This window comes from Acanthopagrus latus, chromosome 12, assembly GCF_904848185.1.
Source record: "Acanthopagrus latus isolate v.2019 chromosome 12, fAcaLat1.1, whole genome shotgun sequence".
NCBI lineage: Eukaryota > Metazoa > Chordata > Actinopteri > Spariformes > Sparidae > Acanthopagrus > Acanthopagrus latus.
In genome coordinates, this window is record NC_051050.1 from 16,944,178 (window position 1) to 16,963,801 (window position 19,624).

At 41.7% G+C, this 19,624-nt stretch overlaps 1 protein-coding gene and 1 long non-coding RNA gene across 4 annotated transcripts in view; one reads left to right on the forward strand and one right to left on the reverse strand.

The window, feature by feature from the left end:
• Positions 1-5,796: 5,796 nt before the first annotated feature.
• On the forward strand, positions 5,797-18,725 carry lhx3 (LIM homeobox 3). Of its 3 annotated transcripts, none has more exons than XM_037117950.1 (6): positions 5,797-6,312; positions 12,057-12,228; positions 12,369-12,571; positions 14,729-14,880; positions 15,874-16,045; positions 17,536-18,725. In XM_037117950.1, the coding sequence occupies exons 1-6, from the start codon at positions 6,243-6,245 to the stop codon at positions 17,967-17,969; spliced, it is 1,203 nt and encodes a 400-aa protein (XP_036973845.1). In that variant the 5' UTR covers positions 5,797-6,242; the 3' UTR covers positions 17,970-18,725. The 3 variants fall into 3 exon arrangements, with proteins under 3 accessions (XP_036973845.1, XP_036973843.1, XP_036973844.1); XM_037117948.1 differs by lacking the exon at positions 5,797-6,312 and adding an exon at positions 9,464-9,598; XM_037117949.1 differs by lacking the exon at positions 5,797-6,312 and adding an exon at positions 9,464-9,598 and having other exon boundaries at positions 12,372-12,571.
• The window catches only part of LOC119030400, a 31,730-nt gene continuing 23,726 nt past the window's right edge, over positions 11,621-19,624 (reverse strand). Inside the window, exons 8-9 of the long non-coding RNA XR_005078259.1 lie at positions 12,765-12,899; positions 11,621-12,207 (exon numbers count right to left, since the gene is read on the reverse strand). This is a non-coding gene — a long non-coding RNA (uncharacterized LOC119030400). The remainder of the gene's footprint in view (positions 12,208-12,764; positions 12,900-19,624) is intronic.

Genomic DNA, 19,624 nt, shown 5'->3' on the forward strand with positions numbered 1-19,624 from the left:
ACACAAGAACTACTGAAGAGGTTTCCACAGAACTCGAATGGAGGATGTGAACTTGAATGGAGGTGCAAATCCAGATAAAGAAATGGATCCAAGAATTTTTTTTTTTACTTACCTTAACATTTTGCTCAATAGGGCCTTTTATTTCCACATTTTTTTAAGGGAATAAAGCATGAAGAAATCAGGTGTATTTAGGCTGCTGATATATATTTTTTAGTACAAAAGGGGGATGGTTGAGCCTTAGTGGAGATTTGCACTCTACTTAGTATCATTTTAGCTATAGCTGAGCTTCTCCAGCTATGACAAGTCAAAATGTCCATTACTAGAGAGATTTCCTAAGATTTGGAATAACTGCTCTTCATCTGTGATGTTGTAAGATCATATTATGAGCATATGAATAATCAGATATCAGAATTCCTGTGCTTTTATAACATAAAAAATGTGTCAGAAACAGACATCGGACTTTAAAGTCTTATTTAAATCAGTGATTATTTATTTTTACTTACTTTTACTTTTTTCTAAACGTTATTTTAAAATGCTTTCCCTTAGAAAATTGGTGGATTCTGCCTTTGTTTTTTAATTGAAGAATAAGAACTCCCCCCAGGTTGTTACAGCCCCAAAGTCAGAAAGAAAGTTTCCTCAAGGGAAGCTGTGGCAACATCACCTAGCTGTTAGACAACATGTGTGGCAATATTAGTTTGTGTTAGCTAAGAACTGCAGAAATCACCAAGAAGAAAACATTTTCTACAGCAAACAAAATTGAATCAGCACGGACTTCTGTCTATAAAAACTGAGACTTATGCAGCAATGTTCCTGTATTTGATTGCGTTAAATGTTCTAGCACAAACCAGTGCTTTGCTATACAAAAGCCTCTTTTTGATCAAAACATGTCACCATGCGACACAATAAAAAATATCCTACCAAGCCTTCCAAAGCTGATTACAACTTGATAATTTACTTAAAACCACTCCAAAGGTGTAAAGCTTGTTATACTGGTAAGCTCTTTAGAATCAAGTTGTTGTTTTTTTCTAGAATACACCACCTGCAAACCAGACAGACCCCACAGCAGGACAACATCTGTAATGACAAGCCGGGTCAAGCCTCAGCTCTGCCTGAAAGGTTTGAACTCTGACCTCACAGGCATTACAGCTCTGGGGTGGCTTATCATTGCTCTGAAAAGCTGATATTTCCCACCCTGGACAAAGACGGGCGAAACACAAATGCAACCAGTCGAGTCCCCAGACGGTGCGTCGGAACTGAGTAACAGCATTCACCCCCCATAGAAATGGATGGACAGTTGTTGGCCTTTATTGTCTGAGCATGAAACCAGGGACACATGTTGGGTGGTAAAAGTGTCAAGGCCTGACTGAAGGGCCATTGTATTGGTTTCCAGTGGTAGCAGTCAGGCTTTTGTTCCCTGGGTTGTTCATCATTAGCATATCAATATTCAAAGGGGCTGATGCTGGGCAGAGGTGGCAGCCTTTTTAGCCTGGAGTAGACCCTCGTGCACAAATAATACAACCTGTGTTTGACTCTTAAGGGCCAGCTGCTGAGTTAAGAAGACTCATGATTCATAACATGATCTGAAGGATGAGCCCTGTTTTATCTTTTTTTATACAAATCAAGGAAGATCGATTCAGGTGTCTTACAGTACACACAAGACACTTCTCAACCATTTCTCCAGCTCTCTTTGGTGAATAACAAAGGGGCTAAATGGTGTCACCCCCATACCGCCCCCCCCCCCCTCCCTCCCCCTCCCTCGACTTAGGCCAGCTGACCCCAGGACTGGCAGGCCGGGGGACAGTTAGCCTAATGTGTTACTGTGTGTGTGTGTGTGTGTGTGTGTGTGTGTGTGTGTGTGTGTGTGTGTGTGTGTGTGTGTGTGCGAGGGGCAAAGCCACTAGATAGTGTCGGTTACTCCGAGGGCCAAGCGTAATAGCGGTTGGGCAGTTTAGCCAGCTGCTGGGGGAGCTAGCCTCGGCTGGTCTGGTCAGTGAAACCTTGCCAGATGGAGCCATTTCAAAACAATGAGAGCTGCTTCACCATGGTTGAAAAAAACTAGAGGCTGGTTGCTCAGGGGACGCAGAGCATTGGCCTTCATCTCCAGTAGATGGTGAGGTGGTCAGGTTTGGAAAAAAATGCAGAATTACCTTCTTGGGATCAGCAACTTATTCCTGCCGAATTTTGGTTTCCTTGAAGTCATGGTCTAACAATTTTATAGACTGATTCAGATTGATGTAGAACATAATAACATTAATAATGTTAATAGATGGACAAGTTCCCCCCATCCTTGCAAATCCCCTATCATGGCTTGTTTTTCAAATTCAGATGTCATCCTCCTACAACCCTCCCCATCCTCTCGCTCACTGTTTGTCCACCTCTATCTCCTTTTCCCTCTGCCTCCGTCTCTCCAGACAGCAACAGGCTGAGGTGTCCTGGGACCACTCCGCTTAGGAGTTACCAAGCCTGGGTAATGAGGCGTGTGATTGGGCCCCTCCCTCCCGAACAAGGCCAGTCTTTTGGAGGACATGATTGATCATGACAGGGGCACAATGGCAGCCTGGTGTCAGAGGGGTGCCATGGGTGCACATGGACCCCCCGCGGTAACACTCTGTCACCCAACTCAGCTGTGCTTAAGCAGTTAGACACACACACACACACACACACACATACACACATGTATGCACACACATGGACACAATGCAGGGATGGCGCAGAACACAGAGGCACCAGTGGACAAACGTGGGCAAAGTAAGAGGATGTGCTTGTGTGCATGTGTAAATCTCCCTCGAGAGATGAGCAGTAGACTTTAGCTGAGGCCTTCTCCCATCCTGATCGATCCTGAATATTTACAATATTGACAAGGTAATAATACAACCTCATAAATATTCAGCTGCTCTCAGAGGAAAATAAGGTCCCCAAAACACTGTTGGTGGCAGGGTCCGCCACACATAAACAAAGTATAACTGTATGAAATTTAGTCCTATGAGTTCAGTTTGTTTATTCAGTTTTTTCAGCGATGAAATCAAGGAGAGTTTGTTTATTTGGTTTGTTTAAGCATGAAAATCAATGAAAGTCAATGACAATTTTTCTCTTCTGATGAAAATTTCTTCCCAAAAACAACATCATGCACCTTTTATAATTTTCTTTTTTATTTATCAAGCCTTTATTTCATTGATGCAATGAGCCCCTCACAAGATGGAAACAGCCAATCAGTGCTCTTTATGTTACTCAGGGCTGTCTTAACAACTTGCCTAAATATAATTTCTAGAATGTAGAAACATTATAGGAAGAACAAAAATGTTCTATTCATTAAATGTTGTGTTAAGCTATTTTTTATCCTTTCTTGTAGAATATAGCTAGGACCATCTGACCAAATCACTTGCAGGTTTTGTTTTTGTTGACACCTGCAAGACAAAAAGAATAGGTGGTTGTTCGGGTGGATGGGAACCCGTTGTAAGGGCTGCAACTGATGATTATTTTTATTATTGATTAATCTGCCTACTACAGTCACACTAAATTGATTGTTTGGTCATTTACTGTAGTTTTATAGTTTGTTTATCTTTATTTTGATGGTTTTTTTAAATATATTTTCTATTCAGATTGTTATTTTATTACTCCAATATCTCATTCATTATTGTCTCTATTTTTTGAGACTCACTCTTGAACTGCTACTTATTTCCCGCTGTGTTACCTGAGAATTTCTCCCACAGGGGATCAATAAAGGAACATCTTATCTTATCTTAGTCTGTAAAATTTCCAAAAGAAATGGTGAAAAATGCTCAGAGGCCGAAGTGGTGTCTTCAAATTGCTTTTTATCTCCAACCAACAGCCCCAAAACCCCTCAAAGGTTCGTCATATATCTTTATAAATAAAGGATAAAAACAACAAATCCATACATTCAAGAAGCTGGAACCAGCAAACGTTTAACATTCTGCATTAAAAAAGACTAAAATGATGAATCAATTATCTTAATTGTGCAATTAATTTCCTTTCTATCACTACTAGTCGTCCCTTTTTTTTTTTTTTTTACCACAACAACAACAACAAATCTCAGGTTTTCTATTATACGCGAAACACAACAGATCTGAACAAAGATTTGCATTCACAAAACTGTTCCATTCTCATCTTCAGGTGAGGGCCCTCACTCGATGGGAAATAGAGGTTTCATATGCAGTGCACTGTTTGTTCTTTTTTTGAAGCCTCGTTCACTCTGATCCACCGGGCACTCGTGAGCCCGTCGAACCGGCTCATACTCAAGGTCAAAAATCAAGTTCTAATACGTGCAAAGGGCCCGATCTTTATGGAGGACCATTAGGGGCTGATTGCAGCTGCTTCCTCGAGTAGGGGCCCAGGTGTGTTAACACTTTATCAATTTCCCTGTGATGATGCTCTGGGTTTCACAGGGGACGGAAAACAGGATAAAAGCCCCGGCATGTTGGAGGAGGACAGGCTCATTATAGTAAATATTCATGGGAGGGAGCTGAGGACACTAGAAATGTTTGTGGAAGGTCTCTTTCATTTCTGGATTGACTCAGATTCTTCATAAAACACACATTCATTTTGTTACAGTGTATCGAAACGATAAAATTAGGGAATCACTGATGATGCTTCATTGATTTTTTTTTTCTTTTCCCCTAATTTGAGTGATCTTAAACATGCACAAATTCAAAATGCCTCTGCAAAGACTCTCGGGAAAAAAAAAAAAAAAAAGGAAAAGCAGCCCTGTTGTTGTGCTGGCAGTCTAAGCTCCTTTCCACGCTGTGTTGGCTTTATGTTACTGTGTACATCTCCTTCAGATTTACAAGCAGTTCACCCTTAATCTGCAGAAAGATCCACACCAGAGATTATACCCGGCCCATGAAAAAACAAGGAAAAATCGAATTTGCTTCTCTTCCAGGAAAACAAACATCCTCCGGTTATTTAATTCACTGCATTTTTTTTTCTAAATCTTAACATCATGTAAAGGACATTGTGTGAATTCCTCGGATGGGGGGGGTAGCGAAGAAGATGGTGTACAGTCAGTGAGACTAGTAGAAGGAGAGGAGAGATAGAAGTGGTGTGGGGTTCCTGTCCAAGTTTTTTGGGGAGGCTAATTGCCCTGAGTGGACTAATGAAGAGCCCAGGCCTTAATTGGCTTACGGCACTTGTGAGCTGGCGTGCTGGGCGACTAAAATTGAATCAAAGCTGTACAGGACGACGTCAGAGGAGGAGCTGCGTGCTGCTGTGGCGGTTAATTGGCGAAGCGTCAAGCAGGCATGGCACCCGGCCAAACAGCAGGGCGCACGGCCGCCTCTGCGCAGGCGCGCGGCTTGGCTCGACATTTTACAGGAAAGCATAAATAAGAAATGGTGGGGTTGTTTGTTATAAAAAGGAAGAACTGCTTTAAAGTCAAATTCAAGCAAAAGTCTATACAATAATGACTGTTAATCAGATGTTTTCTGTGTACGTGGTCAAATGTCTCAATTTCGAGACAGGAAAATCAGTTTTCCACCGTTTTCCTGTTTTGAAAGTTTTACGCGTCATTGAGTGCAAACTAGGCCCGGCAGAGAAGAAGCTGTGAGCGAACATAACGGCACGGACGCGCACTCCACTCGTGTCTGTTCTGGATCCAAACAAAAGAGAGACGCAGCGACGGAAAGGAAAACACACGACAACAATGCCCCGCAGAAATGCCCACTTGCACCATTGTGCGCCTTGAAAGACGGACACGTGCAACCACAACACCAGAGCAGGAGAAAAAGAGGGGAGGGCAAGTGTGCGTGCATGTGCGTGCGCGCGCGCGTGTGTACGCTTAAAGATAACCACGGGGGGAGGAGGGAGTGGAGGGAGGGGAGGGGGGATATAGGAGCGGCGCACACGCCTCCAGCCGCCTGTTTAGAGAAACTCCCCTTTCAGCACCCTGGACAGAGGCAGCCGCTTTACTTTTCTGCCGGACTCACACACACACTCACACACTCACTCACTCTGACGCTCACGCACACACACACGCCGTCTCCAGCTCGGAATCAAAGAGCAACTTGATGAATATTCAAAGTTTCCGCTCTTCGGCGGCTGACGACAGGAGCAGAGAGATCGACGGTTTCGCAGGAATCGAGCTGCAGTCGGGCAGAGCTCAGGTCTCCCTCCAGAGGATACATCTCCAGTAGCCTGTTACGCATCCGTTTTTGTTTTTTGCATTTTAAAGAAAAGTCGCAGGCGTGCGTCTTCCCCTCACTGCGTGGATCATCGGGACATCTTCAAAAATGTTGCTGGAACACCCGGGGTCAAGTTGTCAGAACGCCGGAAATTTCTCCCGGTACAGCTCGGGTCAAGGTAAGACTCTAATTCACCTCACGTCACTGTAAAATGTATTCTTTTTTTTTTAAATTATGAGCAAGCTAAGGGCAGTGCTGAGTTTTAATTGGCGTCCTGGGGTCCGTTAATGAGCTATAATTAGATGTGAAATGTTGGAGAAAGACTGCGGGTCAGCACAGCGGGACCTGTTCTGATGCTTGTTGAACTCTGACAGGCGTGAAATTGCGCTCGGGAAGTGTTTTAATTTAGCGTGGAAGGCAACCACGTTTCTGTAGAGGGACACCGACTCCGCTGAAGTTGGTGTCAAATAACGACGCTTTTTGTCTCCAAGCTCGTCAAAATGTGACGCTTTTGGGATGCCGTCCTTCAATTCCAGAGCGTCATCATTTGACGGATCGGGAATGAGACTCGAAAATCAACTTTTCTTACGAATTGCGCCTTTAAAAGCATTTCTGGGTTGAGGCTTTGCGGCCCAAACAGGACGCGGACGTTAAAGAGCGACGCAGAAAGACGCAACAGTTTGCAGGACAACCCGTCTATTATTCACAGACTCCTGACTGTTTGGAGGCGCTTCGCTGTGCGTTTGCGTGCGGGAGACGTTATGAATGTGTAATGAGCAACTCATTGTTGGAGAATCACACCAACAGATGTTACGCGCGTGCTGTCATGGCACACCGCCGCCTGCGGTGGTAACGGGAGCGCATGGAGGGCGCAGGGACGCACGGAGGGAGAGGAGAGGCCGCCGGTGGCGACAGGCAGCAGGCACGGAGCTGCTGCTCTCCACCACGACGCCCAAAAGAAAAGGAAAAAAAAAAAAGCTCTACAGGTGTCACATTCCGACCCCGACAGGTGGGACACCTGAGGGCGCGAGGGGAGAGAACAGTGGCCGGATCCAAAGCTGAATTATTGGTGGACAGAGGGAGAAAGCAGAGAGAGAGAGAGAGAGAGAGAGAGAGAGAGAGAGAGAGAGAGAGAGAGAGCAGCTGCAGCACATGCAGTTAAAACCTGGTAATCCAAGAAAGAACGAATAAATTAATGAAACCAAAAACGCGCTTTCATCCCGTCACACTCCCGACTCTTCTCTGACTCACTGACCATTACTCTGATGGTCATTTTATGGCTTTGTTGTCACATTACTGTCGTGCATCACTCCCCCTCTCAAAAAAAAAAAGTAAGCGATCAATACGACATGAAAAAAATTATTACAAAGCTGAAAAGTAAAGAGGGGGCACCCACGAGCACCCCTGCACCTTTTCTCCAAAACGCCTTTCATATACTCCAGAAAGTACAGGCAAATGGGACATTGATTTTAGATTCATCAGCGGCCCCGCGCGCCCGGTGGCACTACCCGTGATTTCCCCAGGCGCTCTTTTGTGCCAAAGATCAGTGTCAATAAAATTCATTGGGGTGTTGGCCCGATCAACATGTTATTGAACAGCCAATCTCTCCCCTAAATAAACACAAGTCTTTGAGCACTCAACACGAGAGATGAAGTGTGTGTGTGTGTGTGTGTGTGTGTGTGTGTGTGTGTGTGTGTGTGTGTGTGTGTGTGTGTGTAAGATGTTTAAAAACGCTTGGCAATTCATACAAAGCTCATGGCACACATGGCTCCACAAGCAAGTGCATTAAATCCAATTGAAATGCCCCTTTTGCCCAATAACAGTGATAAAGAATGTGGTGGAGTGTTGATGGTAACAGCAACAAAGTGTGTCGATGCTCGCACCTGTTCAGCGATTGTTTAATTATTTATGAAAAATATATATATATATATCTGAGCCAGCGCTGCTTTTATTTTCTCAGAGAAAACAGTGTTCCGTCTGCTGCAAAATATAATGAATTAAAGGGGCACTCTGTAGTTTTGAGGAAGAAATTCAAATCAATCTTCCAGATTCTTTTTTAAGGCGAAACAAACTAAATAAATAATCTGTCGTTTTTTCATGACTGAATAAACAAACTGACATTAAAGGACAACACAGTTTATTCTTTCGCTGTGTCTATATGTGGCAGACCCTGCCACCTCTCTAGCTTCAGGCAGTTTTCTAGGCTAGGGGACTTTATTTTCCTCAGCTTGTTTATTCAGTTACTGAAAAAAAAACGTATTTCTGAATTTGAATTATTGCCTCATTAATACTGCAAATATTAAAGAGTTGGAATATCTTCCACCAAACTACCAAAATAAATAAAAGTAGCCACATGATTGTAGTGGCCCCTGAGCACCCTACCTTGTTTTTTGTTTTTGTTTTTGTTTTTTCCTTTCAACCTGCCAGTACTGGAATTTGAGATGAAATTTGATTGACATGGCGAATTCTCACCAAAATGTATTTTGGTCATTTACATAAAAGCGATATTATTATTATTATTATTATTATTATTATTATTATTATTATTAATAACAATAATAATATTGATGTATCACCACATACATATATCACCACAACAAATTCCTTGTATGTGTAACATCGTACTTGGCAATAAAGCTTTTTCTGATTCTGATTCTGATAATAATAATAATAATTTATTCATTTTTATTGTTGTTGTTTTGCAACTTCCACCCAGAGATCATGAACATTTCCGGTAATTCTAGCTCAGAACAGTGAAGAGGATATTTGGCCATAACTCGATGGAATACAAACATAAATAAACCTGTTATCAGGATTAGTTCCAGAATATTTGACTTACACCTTATTTCAGCTCCATCACGTGGAGTATGAGCAGAAACTCAGTAAAAAAAAAAAAAAAATCTTTAACAGTGACTCTCATATTGTTTAATGCCAGCAGGAAGTCATTTAGTAGATTTTATGGAATTAAAATTCGGTATGAAGTAAAGTACAAGAGGATGTTTTCTCTCTCATGTTACTGATCTAACAGCAATGTCTCCTCTGACTGACGTGACCCCCCATCAGTAAAACTCCATTGGCTCCCCCCCTCCCCTCCCCCTCGTCCTTCTCCTTCCGGGTAAAGGTGCTCGCTCAGTAGGTGATGTTAATCTATCTCCCTGTCGCCCGGGAGACGGCGCAGCTGTAATCCTGCACAGGTTCCCAACACGGCGAAGCGCTTACCAGCCGAAAACTCCACTGCGCGCCTCGTGCTCCGCGTCGGGCCTGCGTGCACAGTTTGTCTGCTTGTTTTGTTTTTTTGTCTTGCGCATGAACGTCGACAGACGACACACAGGACCAAGTTGATTTGCGTGGACGCGAGCGTGAATCATGAGCAATGGATGGAAGTGGTGAGTCTCCAAAAGAGGCGGCCGGTAACGCGGAGATGCTCCTCGCTCTGCTGTCGCACAGCGAGGAGCTGCGGAAAGGTAACCGCAGCACAGAACCATCATTTATTCCTTGTTTCTGCGGCGTTTGTGTTGCGGGGTTGTTTGTGTGCAGGCTGTCACAAGTATGAAGATGGTGGATGCTGCAGATCACACTGTCCTGGGAGTTTGTTTGTTTATCTATTCATTCATTTATTTATTTATTTATTTAACAGCTGTTGACACGAGGGACAAGTGCCATGTTTGGTTGCTCCAAATCTCGATAATGCAACTTTTTACGCACCATGGCTTTAACCTCAGGTTCACCCCCAGACGCTCGTTCACCTATTTAATATGTCTTATTGCATGTTTTTATGCACTGTTTCTGAAGCGTACCACTTTTGTTATGACCAATTCAGAAGTTTTTTTTACATGTTGAGGAACACAGGACAGAACATTAAAGGATTTCTAGATGGATTTTGTGAAGCTGCTGCACGCTTACCGTCTCCTGCAGTTTTACTTTTCTGTTTGGACCGAGCTCCAAAGTTAGATAAGAATAAATTTAAAAAAGAGAGAGAAGGATGTTCGATTGGGGATTTGCATGCATCTGCTCATATTAATACACCCACAATGCGAGCACATCTTTTTTTTTTTTTTTGCTCGGACACCTCCTCTGCTCTCGCGGCCGTGAGCGCGCGGGGCCGCAGCTTTCTAGTTTTACAGAGCGCGTTGAATTAGTGATGAGCCGCGCGCACCTGTTCTCCACGCGGCTCCCGGCGCACTTGTGCGTGGGGCTCCAGAAGAAACCGCCTCGTTAAAGTTGCATGAACCGTCCACAGCGGAACAATGGCAACGCGATTCCTTGCACGGATGGAATATGAAGTGGTTGAGCCTCTTTCAATTAGTAATAACCGGGCCTGATAACGTCCCACTTGACATTTTGGTAGATCTTATCTTTTACTTCGTTGTGTGCGTGTGTTTTTTCTTTTTAATTTCTATTTTTTTTTTATTTCAAATATCCCATATCCCTGCTGTTTTGAACGCGAACGCACCATTGCTGCGTTAAGAAGGCCTGTGACGTGCTGTGTCTGCTCATAACTGTGTAAACATGGCTGTTTAATCTTAAAGATATACGCATGTGACAAAACAGTAACCAGCTGCACAATATTTGATTAATGACATATCTAAATTTGAACTTAAATCCTATTTGGTGATTTGAAATACCTTCCATATTTATATATTTATTTCATATTATTGCCTTTATTCTCAGAATGGCCTCCGTCGTTTCCCTTTTTTCAGTTTAATCTAAAAGCGGAAATAAGTGGACGGATGGCCATTTTTATTATGAATGTTTGAAAAGGTCATTTATCGTCTGCTTATTGCACCAATATCCCAATGTAATACATTTGAATAATTCTATAATATATGTATTTTATAAATTCATCACCTTTTAAACAAATGTGAATTATTTACTTATCCATCCAACTTAAGGTGAAAACGTGAGTTTGGACCATCTCTTTTGACCGCAGAAGCCGATTGGTTTATATATATATGGGAATGGATTTGCTGTACTAATTATCCTAAACTGCAGTGAAAGGATTGAAATAATAATAATAATAATAATAATAATAATAATAATAATAATAAAACACGAGATGAGTGCACGCGTCCACACGTCAGTCCTCCTTTTGACTCGCTTCGTGTCTGTCTGTGTGTTTACTTTACGCTATGTGCTTATTTATTTATTTTTATTTGCTTTTAGTGGCGTTTAGCTCAGGCCTGCTGCTGTAAACATGATAATACAGCCTTTTGTGCTTCATTCACTTTGTCCTATTTCATCAAGGATCTGTGGATTTAGCAGCAATTTCGAGATTGTTTGACTACACCGGGGTAAAATAATAATAATAATAATAATAATAATAATAATAATGAAATTGAAATATTTGTGTGTAAATGACGAACATGTTGTGAGTTCGTTCGAAGCAAAAGGAAAGGAGCGATGATGATGATAGCAAACGTAGAAAAGGGATATGATTTTTATTTATCTATCTATTTATTTATTTTTTGTTCTGTTTTTGTTTTTGTTTTCCGGCATTTTGGACTGTTATTGTTATTTATCTATAAATTACATGGAACAGTAAACTAAAATGCAAAGAAAGAGGAATGAAAAATGGAACCAAGTGAATCAGCTCCAGATAAAAGACAGGAATAAATGACTGACAAAAGTGCAATAAGAATAAAAGCGCAGGTTTAAAAGAAGAAGGTAAAGGCCCATCAACAAAAGTCTCATCAGCTGGGATTAGCCGCGTGTTGTCCTGAATGGAAGCCGTGTTATACACCATATTACACACAAAACGCATGTTCACTCGTTATGCGCGTCCCCTGACAGTTGTTCCCCCTCCCAACACACACACACGCACACGCACGCACACACAAACACACACACACACACACCACGCCATCTAAACATATCGATGTATCGTGCACGGACCACACTGACCATCGTGCCCTCCTCCTGCAGAGATCCCAGTGTGCGCGGGCTGCAACCAACACATCGTGGACCGCTTCATCCTCAAAGTGCTGGACCGCCACTGGCACAGCAAGTGCCTCAAGTGCAGCGACTGCCAGGCGCAGCTGGCCGAGAAGTGCTTCAGCAGGGGCGACAGCGTCTACTGCAAAGAGGATTTCTTCAAGTGAGTAAGCTTTTGAAAACATTTTGCCTCATTTTTTTTTTCTTATCTGCTTTAAATTCTCATGATTAGAACGTTTTGTTGTTGTTGTTGTTGTTGTTGTTGTTACACGAATTGATTGCAATCGTCTAATTTCCAAAAAGGAGATTCGGGACCAAATGCGCGGCCTGTCAGCAGGGCATCCCGCCCACACAGGTGGTGAGGAGAGCGCAGGACTTCGTCTATCACCTGCACTGCTTCGCCTGCATCGTGTGCAAGAGGCAGCTGGCCACGGGGGACGAGTACTACCTGATGGAGGACAGCAGGCTGGTGTGCAAGGCCGACTACGAGACGGCCAAGCAGAGAGGTGAGTGAGGGGATGAGGAGGGGGGAGGGGGGAGGGGGGCAACTGGCCACCAATTAAAATGATTGTTATTAGTTAGATGATCGCGACACGATGCAGTGTTTTCTTCGGACCTTAATCTCTGGGTTTATGTGATGGTAAGCGTTGTCCGCGCTTTTGACGTGACAATGAGGTCACCCATAAAACGCTGACCCACCTGTGCTAATTGCGTCGTTGCCCGGCGGATCAATCGATGGATAGCTGCGTAAAAGCCAGAGGCCTCGGAGGCTTTACGCGTGCGCTCTGGAGGCGCTCGAAGGAATCAGCTCTCAATAAGTCTTACTGTTGTTCTCTGAGTGGAGACACACAGGGAGATAGGAGGGAGTCAGGATGAATGTCCATGTGTTACAATCTGTCATCATGTGCAGTGGTTGCTTAATTCACAACATGGATAAAAGCATCTATTAGGCTTTACCTTTATAGCTTTTATACATTCCAGAACTAGGTAAAATATCTAGATGTATTTAAATGCAGTCTGGAATTAAATGGAATGACATACAGTTGTAGTGTAGTGTATTGTATTTACAATACATCTACAATCAGCAGTTTCCCACTTTTAATGCAGCAGCAATGATGTATAAACATAAACAGAGGATTCTCATATATAGGTTTTTCATTTTTACAATTCAAACAGCTTTGAGAAAAATTGGGCAGATGATACACCAGAATCAGAATTCTTTTACTTGTTCCTTAAAGGGGGAAACGTCTGTGTCATCGCAGTCAAAGGACAGTATGTTTATAGAAATGGAGGGAAAAGGTCAGCAAGAGCTGCTGCAACAGGCTGCCACTCACAAGGAACCATCTTCCCATTTACAAAAAAATATGGAAACAATCAGCACCTCTGAAGAATCTTTAGTTAACATGGTGTATGATGTCTAGGTTTTTGTTACATCCAACTGTCGGCAAGAAAGAAAACAGGCAAAGCGTATTTCCAAAAATGTAAAATAATCCCTCAGAGGCCCCCTTTCTCTGCACCTTACCACTTTGATTTATGCATATCAGGTTGTTTAATTAGTTGTCTTTAAATTTGCTTATTGTATGTTAAAAAAAAGGTTTTGCTTTGAGAGAGGAGGTTTAAAAGGGAGATGGAGAAGTCAGACATATGTTAAAAGTCCAATTATGAGAAAGAAATAAGTCAAAATAAATGATAAGCTAATAAACAAATATATTCTACAATCTGCAATAAATGTGTGTAAAATCGGAAAATATTTTCTTAAACGGACATTATGCAAATATTTTAAATCCTTAACAAACAGGTTGTAAAAAGTTTCATTTAGCCATATTCTACGAAAAAAAACATATTATTACCAAAAACATATAATTGCGGGACTTACCAAACAACCCACAGTATAGTAATGGTAAGTTTTCATTCAATGACAAAATATTAGACCATTGTTATTATTATTTACACAATATTATATGTTGAATCATTTGATTTGATGTAAAATAATCAATTTAATCAATAATCTTTCAAATGTGCTGTCAAAAAATATTTTAAAACACATCATTTATATGCCCCAAAACAATTTCATTAGATGCGACGATTACATTAACCGACGGCAAGTTCACTTTCACTTAAGAAAAAAAAAACCTCCCAGCAGGCTGTGTTCCTCGCAGGGCAGACCAGCCATGCTTAAGTTTTATCTCCCCATCTGTTTGTTTGAATTTACTGCCCGACGCCACGTGTGGATTTATACGGCGAGTTTAGCGCTAAGTTTTCACTAAAAACACACACGTTTATTTTACTAATGAGAGGGCGCAATTACTTGGGCGGCATCCATTTGGATGATGGTTTTTCTGTATTTTGCTGTGCTGGCCAACAGATGTGCAGACATGATGCAAATTATGCACAGGATGCCAGGTTTTGGTTTATAGGCAGAGGGGGAATTTATCCATCCATGTTAAATTAGAAAGTTGTATATTATGCAGGCTGGTTTATGCTATCAGTTGCTCTGATGCGTGTTCCTATCACAGATTTTCAAATATCGGACCTTAATTAAATTATTGCAAAATTGAACCATTTTTCTCAAGATCTCGGGCCTGAAAACATTAAAAAATTGACAATGTCGAGGTCCATCATTGGCTCACAGCGTGTTGTCCATTTTCAAAATTTTTTTTCAGAAGCAGACTCGACTGCAAAAAGACCACGAACCACCATTACCGCTAAACAGCTGGAAACGCTGAAGAACGCCTACAATAACTCTCCCAAACCCGCCCGCCATGTCCGGGAGCAGCTCTCATCGGAGACGGGCCTGGATATGCGGGTTGTGCAGGTACATTATTATCCATTAAGGGCTTTTCCATTAGTGTCCTTACTGCATTATTATCAGGGGACAATTGTGGGCGAACTGGCACAAGCCTACTGTACTACTAAGTGTGTGTGTGTGTGAGTTGGGGTGGGGGAATTTACGGCTAGATGGAGTAAAATGAAGTCCACATGAAAGTCAGCGCGGTTTAAGTGCAGGCTCGTTAACAATGCTAAGAGGGCCCCTCGCATATTGTCTGCGGCTGAGGAGCCTCGCGCCGGTTGCTAGGTGGCGGTCATATATATTGTTTTATTTGCAAGGACAAAAGTAGAGACGGAAGCCACTAAAATGCCCCTCATTATTCAGTGAAACGGAAGGGGTGAAGAGGGTTCGCCCGGGGCGGAATATCATTAAAGGGAATGTAAAATCCCTTTTTGCGCCCGTGACTGAAATGAATTAATTTTTTGCGTGTTCAGTTAGAATTAATAAGACACGCAGCGTTTATTCGTTTTGCGTCAGATTTCACGGACGAGCGGCGAGGTTACAGGCTGGTTGAGGTTTAACGTTTTCTAGAGTGTGAGATAAAATTTATTAGATCGGCTCAAAAGTGGAGAGAGGAAACATTTTAATGAATTAAATCAGTGGCTCGCTAACCTGCCTGCTCCCACCGGGGTGAGGACAACTTGTAGTTGTCGGTGAAGTTAATTAAATGCGTGATAAATCCAGTGTGGGGGACGCTGATCTCAGGATTACCGGTCAGTGTCACCATTTCAGGTCTCATGCTCAGACTTCCAAAGGCAGTCCTCAAAAAATGAATTCTGATTTAATTTGTGTACGAGAGGCATGATGACATGATTGTATACATTTAATGAGAGAAATGTTTTAATTTGGTTTACAAAATTCTACTAAATTGAATTCACTCATAGGAATTTTAGACATTGTTCTAAACAGTCAGATTTGATTCTTACAAGTCACCAGAACCTTTTGCCAAATAATATATCTTGTCTTTTCCCCCGCCAGGTTTGGTTTCAGAACAGGCGAGCCAAAGAGAAAAGGCTGAAGAAGGACGCCGGTCGGCAGAGGTGGGGCCAATACTTCCGCAACATGAAGAGGTCGCGAGGGAGCTCCAAATCTGACAAGGACAGCATCCAGGAGGAGGGCATGGACAGCGACGCCGAGGTGTCTTTTACAGGTAGAGTCAGAGGATGCATATTCTTCATAGTGACGATGGCTCCTTGTTTGATTTTAAGTGGCTGTGACAGCGTGACAGGGAGGCAGCATGAACAACACCAGCTAAATTGAATCCAGCTATCGTTCGTTTCTTATTTACACCGGTGCTTTTCATACTGTGTCAGGATGGCTGCCGTGTTGGTGGGTAGAACAAATAAAACCCTTGAAAGAATGTGACAATGGGCTTTAGAATATTTCCAGGAAATTAATAACCAGTTACAAATACACTGTATATCTGCATGCAGCTAGATGGTAGTGTGTTTTAAACCATTCATTAGATGGTAAACAGGGAGGTTAAAATAACCTAAATAATAAAAAATTAGACTTTGCTTTTAATAAATGTGCAAACACATGGTTACCATTTTCCCAGAAAATAAATCAATAATTAGCAAAAGAAAAATTAAAAATTTTCTTTGATTTTTCTTTTCATTTTCTATCCAGTAACACTTCATAATAACCATCATTAACAAATGGTAAATTCATAGTTAATTTAACTTTAGATAACAGCTTAGTTCACTGTTAAGAAATGCTTAACTAATTTATTAAGCAACTTTAAAGGTCTATAAACTTCAGTTGCAACTTCATATTTTCCATCTACAGTACATACTGTTGCTTATAGATGAACCACACAGTATTTATTAACCTTTTTTCAAAAAGTATTATAAACATCAATTGCAACTTTGTGATAAGAATTGTTCTAAAACATGAGTAAAATTAATATTCATAAAGCTTAATGCCAATATTATAAAGTGGTACCTTCCATTCATCCATTCCTTTGAAGGGCATTCATTTAAAATTGTTAGGAAATTGTGTTTGTCATACGTATTAAAGCTGCATTAAGTGATTCATGTTTGTTAAAATAAGTGTTAAATAGCTCTATATTGCAACAGTAATCACTGTGAGAGAGGGTTTGGTCAGTAACCCATGGCTCTCCTCCCCTCACTCCTGCAGTCATAGAGAAAAATAGATTTTACGGTATCCCTGCCCACTTTATCCAATCATGACAGAGAGCTCCATAAAGAGGCAGTCCTGTCTGGAGCAGCACCCTCCTGTTTGCTGATATGTCTGGCAATTACTAGAGAGGAGGGAGGGGGAGTGCTAACTGCAAAACAGACAGGAATACTTATAGAAGCTTTATTTATATATTTATAAGTGAATGTCAAAAGGCCTGGCCTACTTAAGCTAGAGAATTAACTGTTAGTGCTATAAAGTCAGTCTACAGAACTGCCCAACCTTCCTTCAGTCTTGCCTCTACAGTGTCATTTGTCCATTATATGTTTCAATAAAAGTGCTATTGAAGACTTCACTTGAATGTTGTTTCATCAGCTGCTACAAATACAGGCTTGTACAAGGGAAATGTATAAAAGAAATAGTGTTTTTCATTGTGGAAAATATCATTTTTACTAAGTGCACTCCAGTTGCAATAAGAAGTATCACTTCTTTACTTCACAGATGAACCACCCATGTCAGAACTCGGCCTCACTAACGGCATCTACAGCAGCCTGAGTGAGTCCTCTCCAGCCATGGGGGGCCGCCAAGGGGGCAACAACCATGGCTCCTTCCCCATGGAGCATGGCGTCCTTCCCTCTCAGGACCAGTTCCACGATATCCGCTCCAACAGCCCCTACGGCCTTCCTCAGTCGCCGGGGTCACTTCAGGGGCTACCCAGACACCAGCCGCTCATCTCGAGTTTGGTCTACCCCGACTCCGGCCTTTCAATCATGACCCAGGGCAGCGGGCCGGGGATCAACCCTGCCGTAAGAGCCTCCATGGGAGGTGCCAATGGCCCAAGCTCGGACCTCTCCACTGGCAGCAGTGGAGGATACCCGGACTTTCCTGCCAGTCCTGCCTCCTGGTTAGATGAGGTGGACCACGGGCAGTTTTGAAGAGATATTTGACTTTTGACTTTTTTTTTTTTTTTTTTTTTGGTTTTCTGTGTCTTCTGTTGGATTTTAGAAACTGGAAATTAGTCACGCAGTGGACAGTGGTTGTTTAAAGGACTTAGACTGCTGTCCTTGGATTCTCTCACCAATATCTGACTAGCAGTTTCTCTCTATGTCTGTGATTTGGATGGCAGGAAGGAGGAAAAACTGTCCTTTGTTAAAAAGCACTTGGCCTAACAACTGTCCTGAAGATATTTAAAGCAAGAAATCTGTCAAAAATGTTCAGTTTTCAGATACCACTATAAGCTTTTTCTGAACAATGAACAGACCACAAACAGAGAAATAGATCATTTGGACTTTTCACCAACCCCACCTCTTCATTCTCGTCAGCTCTGTGTTCAGGTACAGAAATCAGTTCAGCGTTCAGAGTCTTTAAATGTCTGGTTGTTGCCAAATGTCTATACATATATATATATAAATATACTATATATATTGGTTTATCATTGTGGAGACTTTATTTTTATACAAACCCCGTCTTGGACATGAATAAGAACCCAGATATGAGGACTTTGTACATTCTTAAACAGGGATATAGGCAAAAATGAAGTAGATGTTGTCTTAAATGGTACCTAGGGGTCCAATTACTTCTATGCATTTGTGTGTTCTCAGATGTATCTCGTTCGTTTTGTTCAACAAACCCCGAAAGGAAGAACTGCTTTGACACCCCAGGGGTCTGATGTATATGTTTGTTTATGTGGAAAATGTTTTATGTCTTATTTATTCCTTCTGGTAATGATGATGATGATGATGATGATGATGATGATGATGATGATGATTCCTGATTAAATGACAGGACTTTAATAAATTTGTCACCAAACATCAACATGGAGTTTCTGTCCCTTTCGACTGCACTGGTAAATTGTAATGAACTCAAAGGAACCTGATGTATTTTAAAGGAAATGTGTATATATATATATATATATATATATATATATATATATATATATATATATATATATATATATATATATATATATAGCCAAGAAACATGAGCTAGCAAGCTAGAGTCATCCTACACATTTATCTTATATCTTTGACGCAGCATCTATCTTATGTATTTATCTTGCATATCTACAGCACATCACAGCACTGATAGTGAAACCAGAGCGAGCCGGCAGTTCTGCCTGTGTCTGCAAATTGAGCATCTGGCTAACTACCAACACTGTATCAGGGGTTCAACAGCTCTTTAGTGGAGAAATTTGATGCAGACAGAGAGTCAACTCATCAATTCAGAGATTACTGGGTCTTGTTTGCCCAAATGCCCCTATGGGAAAGGAATCTCCAATCCATTAGCCGAGAAGGGATCAAGTGCCCCTTGTGAATTTCCTCATTTGTTTAGTTATTCAAAGTCAGGTTCAATTAAGTAGATTAAACAGTATATGCAGAGGTGGGAGCGTGCATGTGACTGTATGTGTGTGTGTGTGCGTGTGTGTGCAGTTGCATGTTTATGTATTTGCTTCTATAGTGGCTGGTGATGTGCTTCTTTCTTCCCTTGCTTCTGAGGTCTTTCTAAAGTTTTAACTGACCTGTCATAAATATCAAGGCCTAGATCAAATTTGTTTATTTTAGTCAGCATTTAGGAAAGAAACTAAGACCAT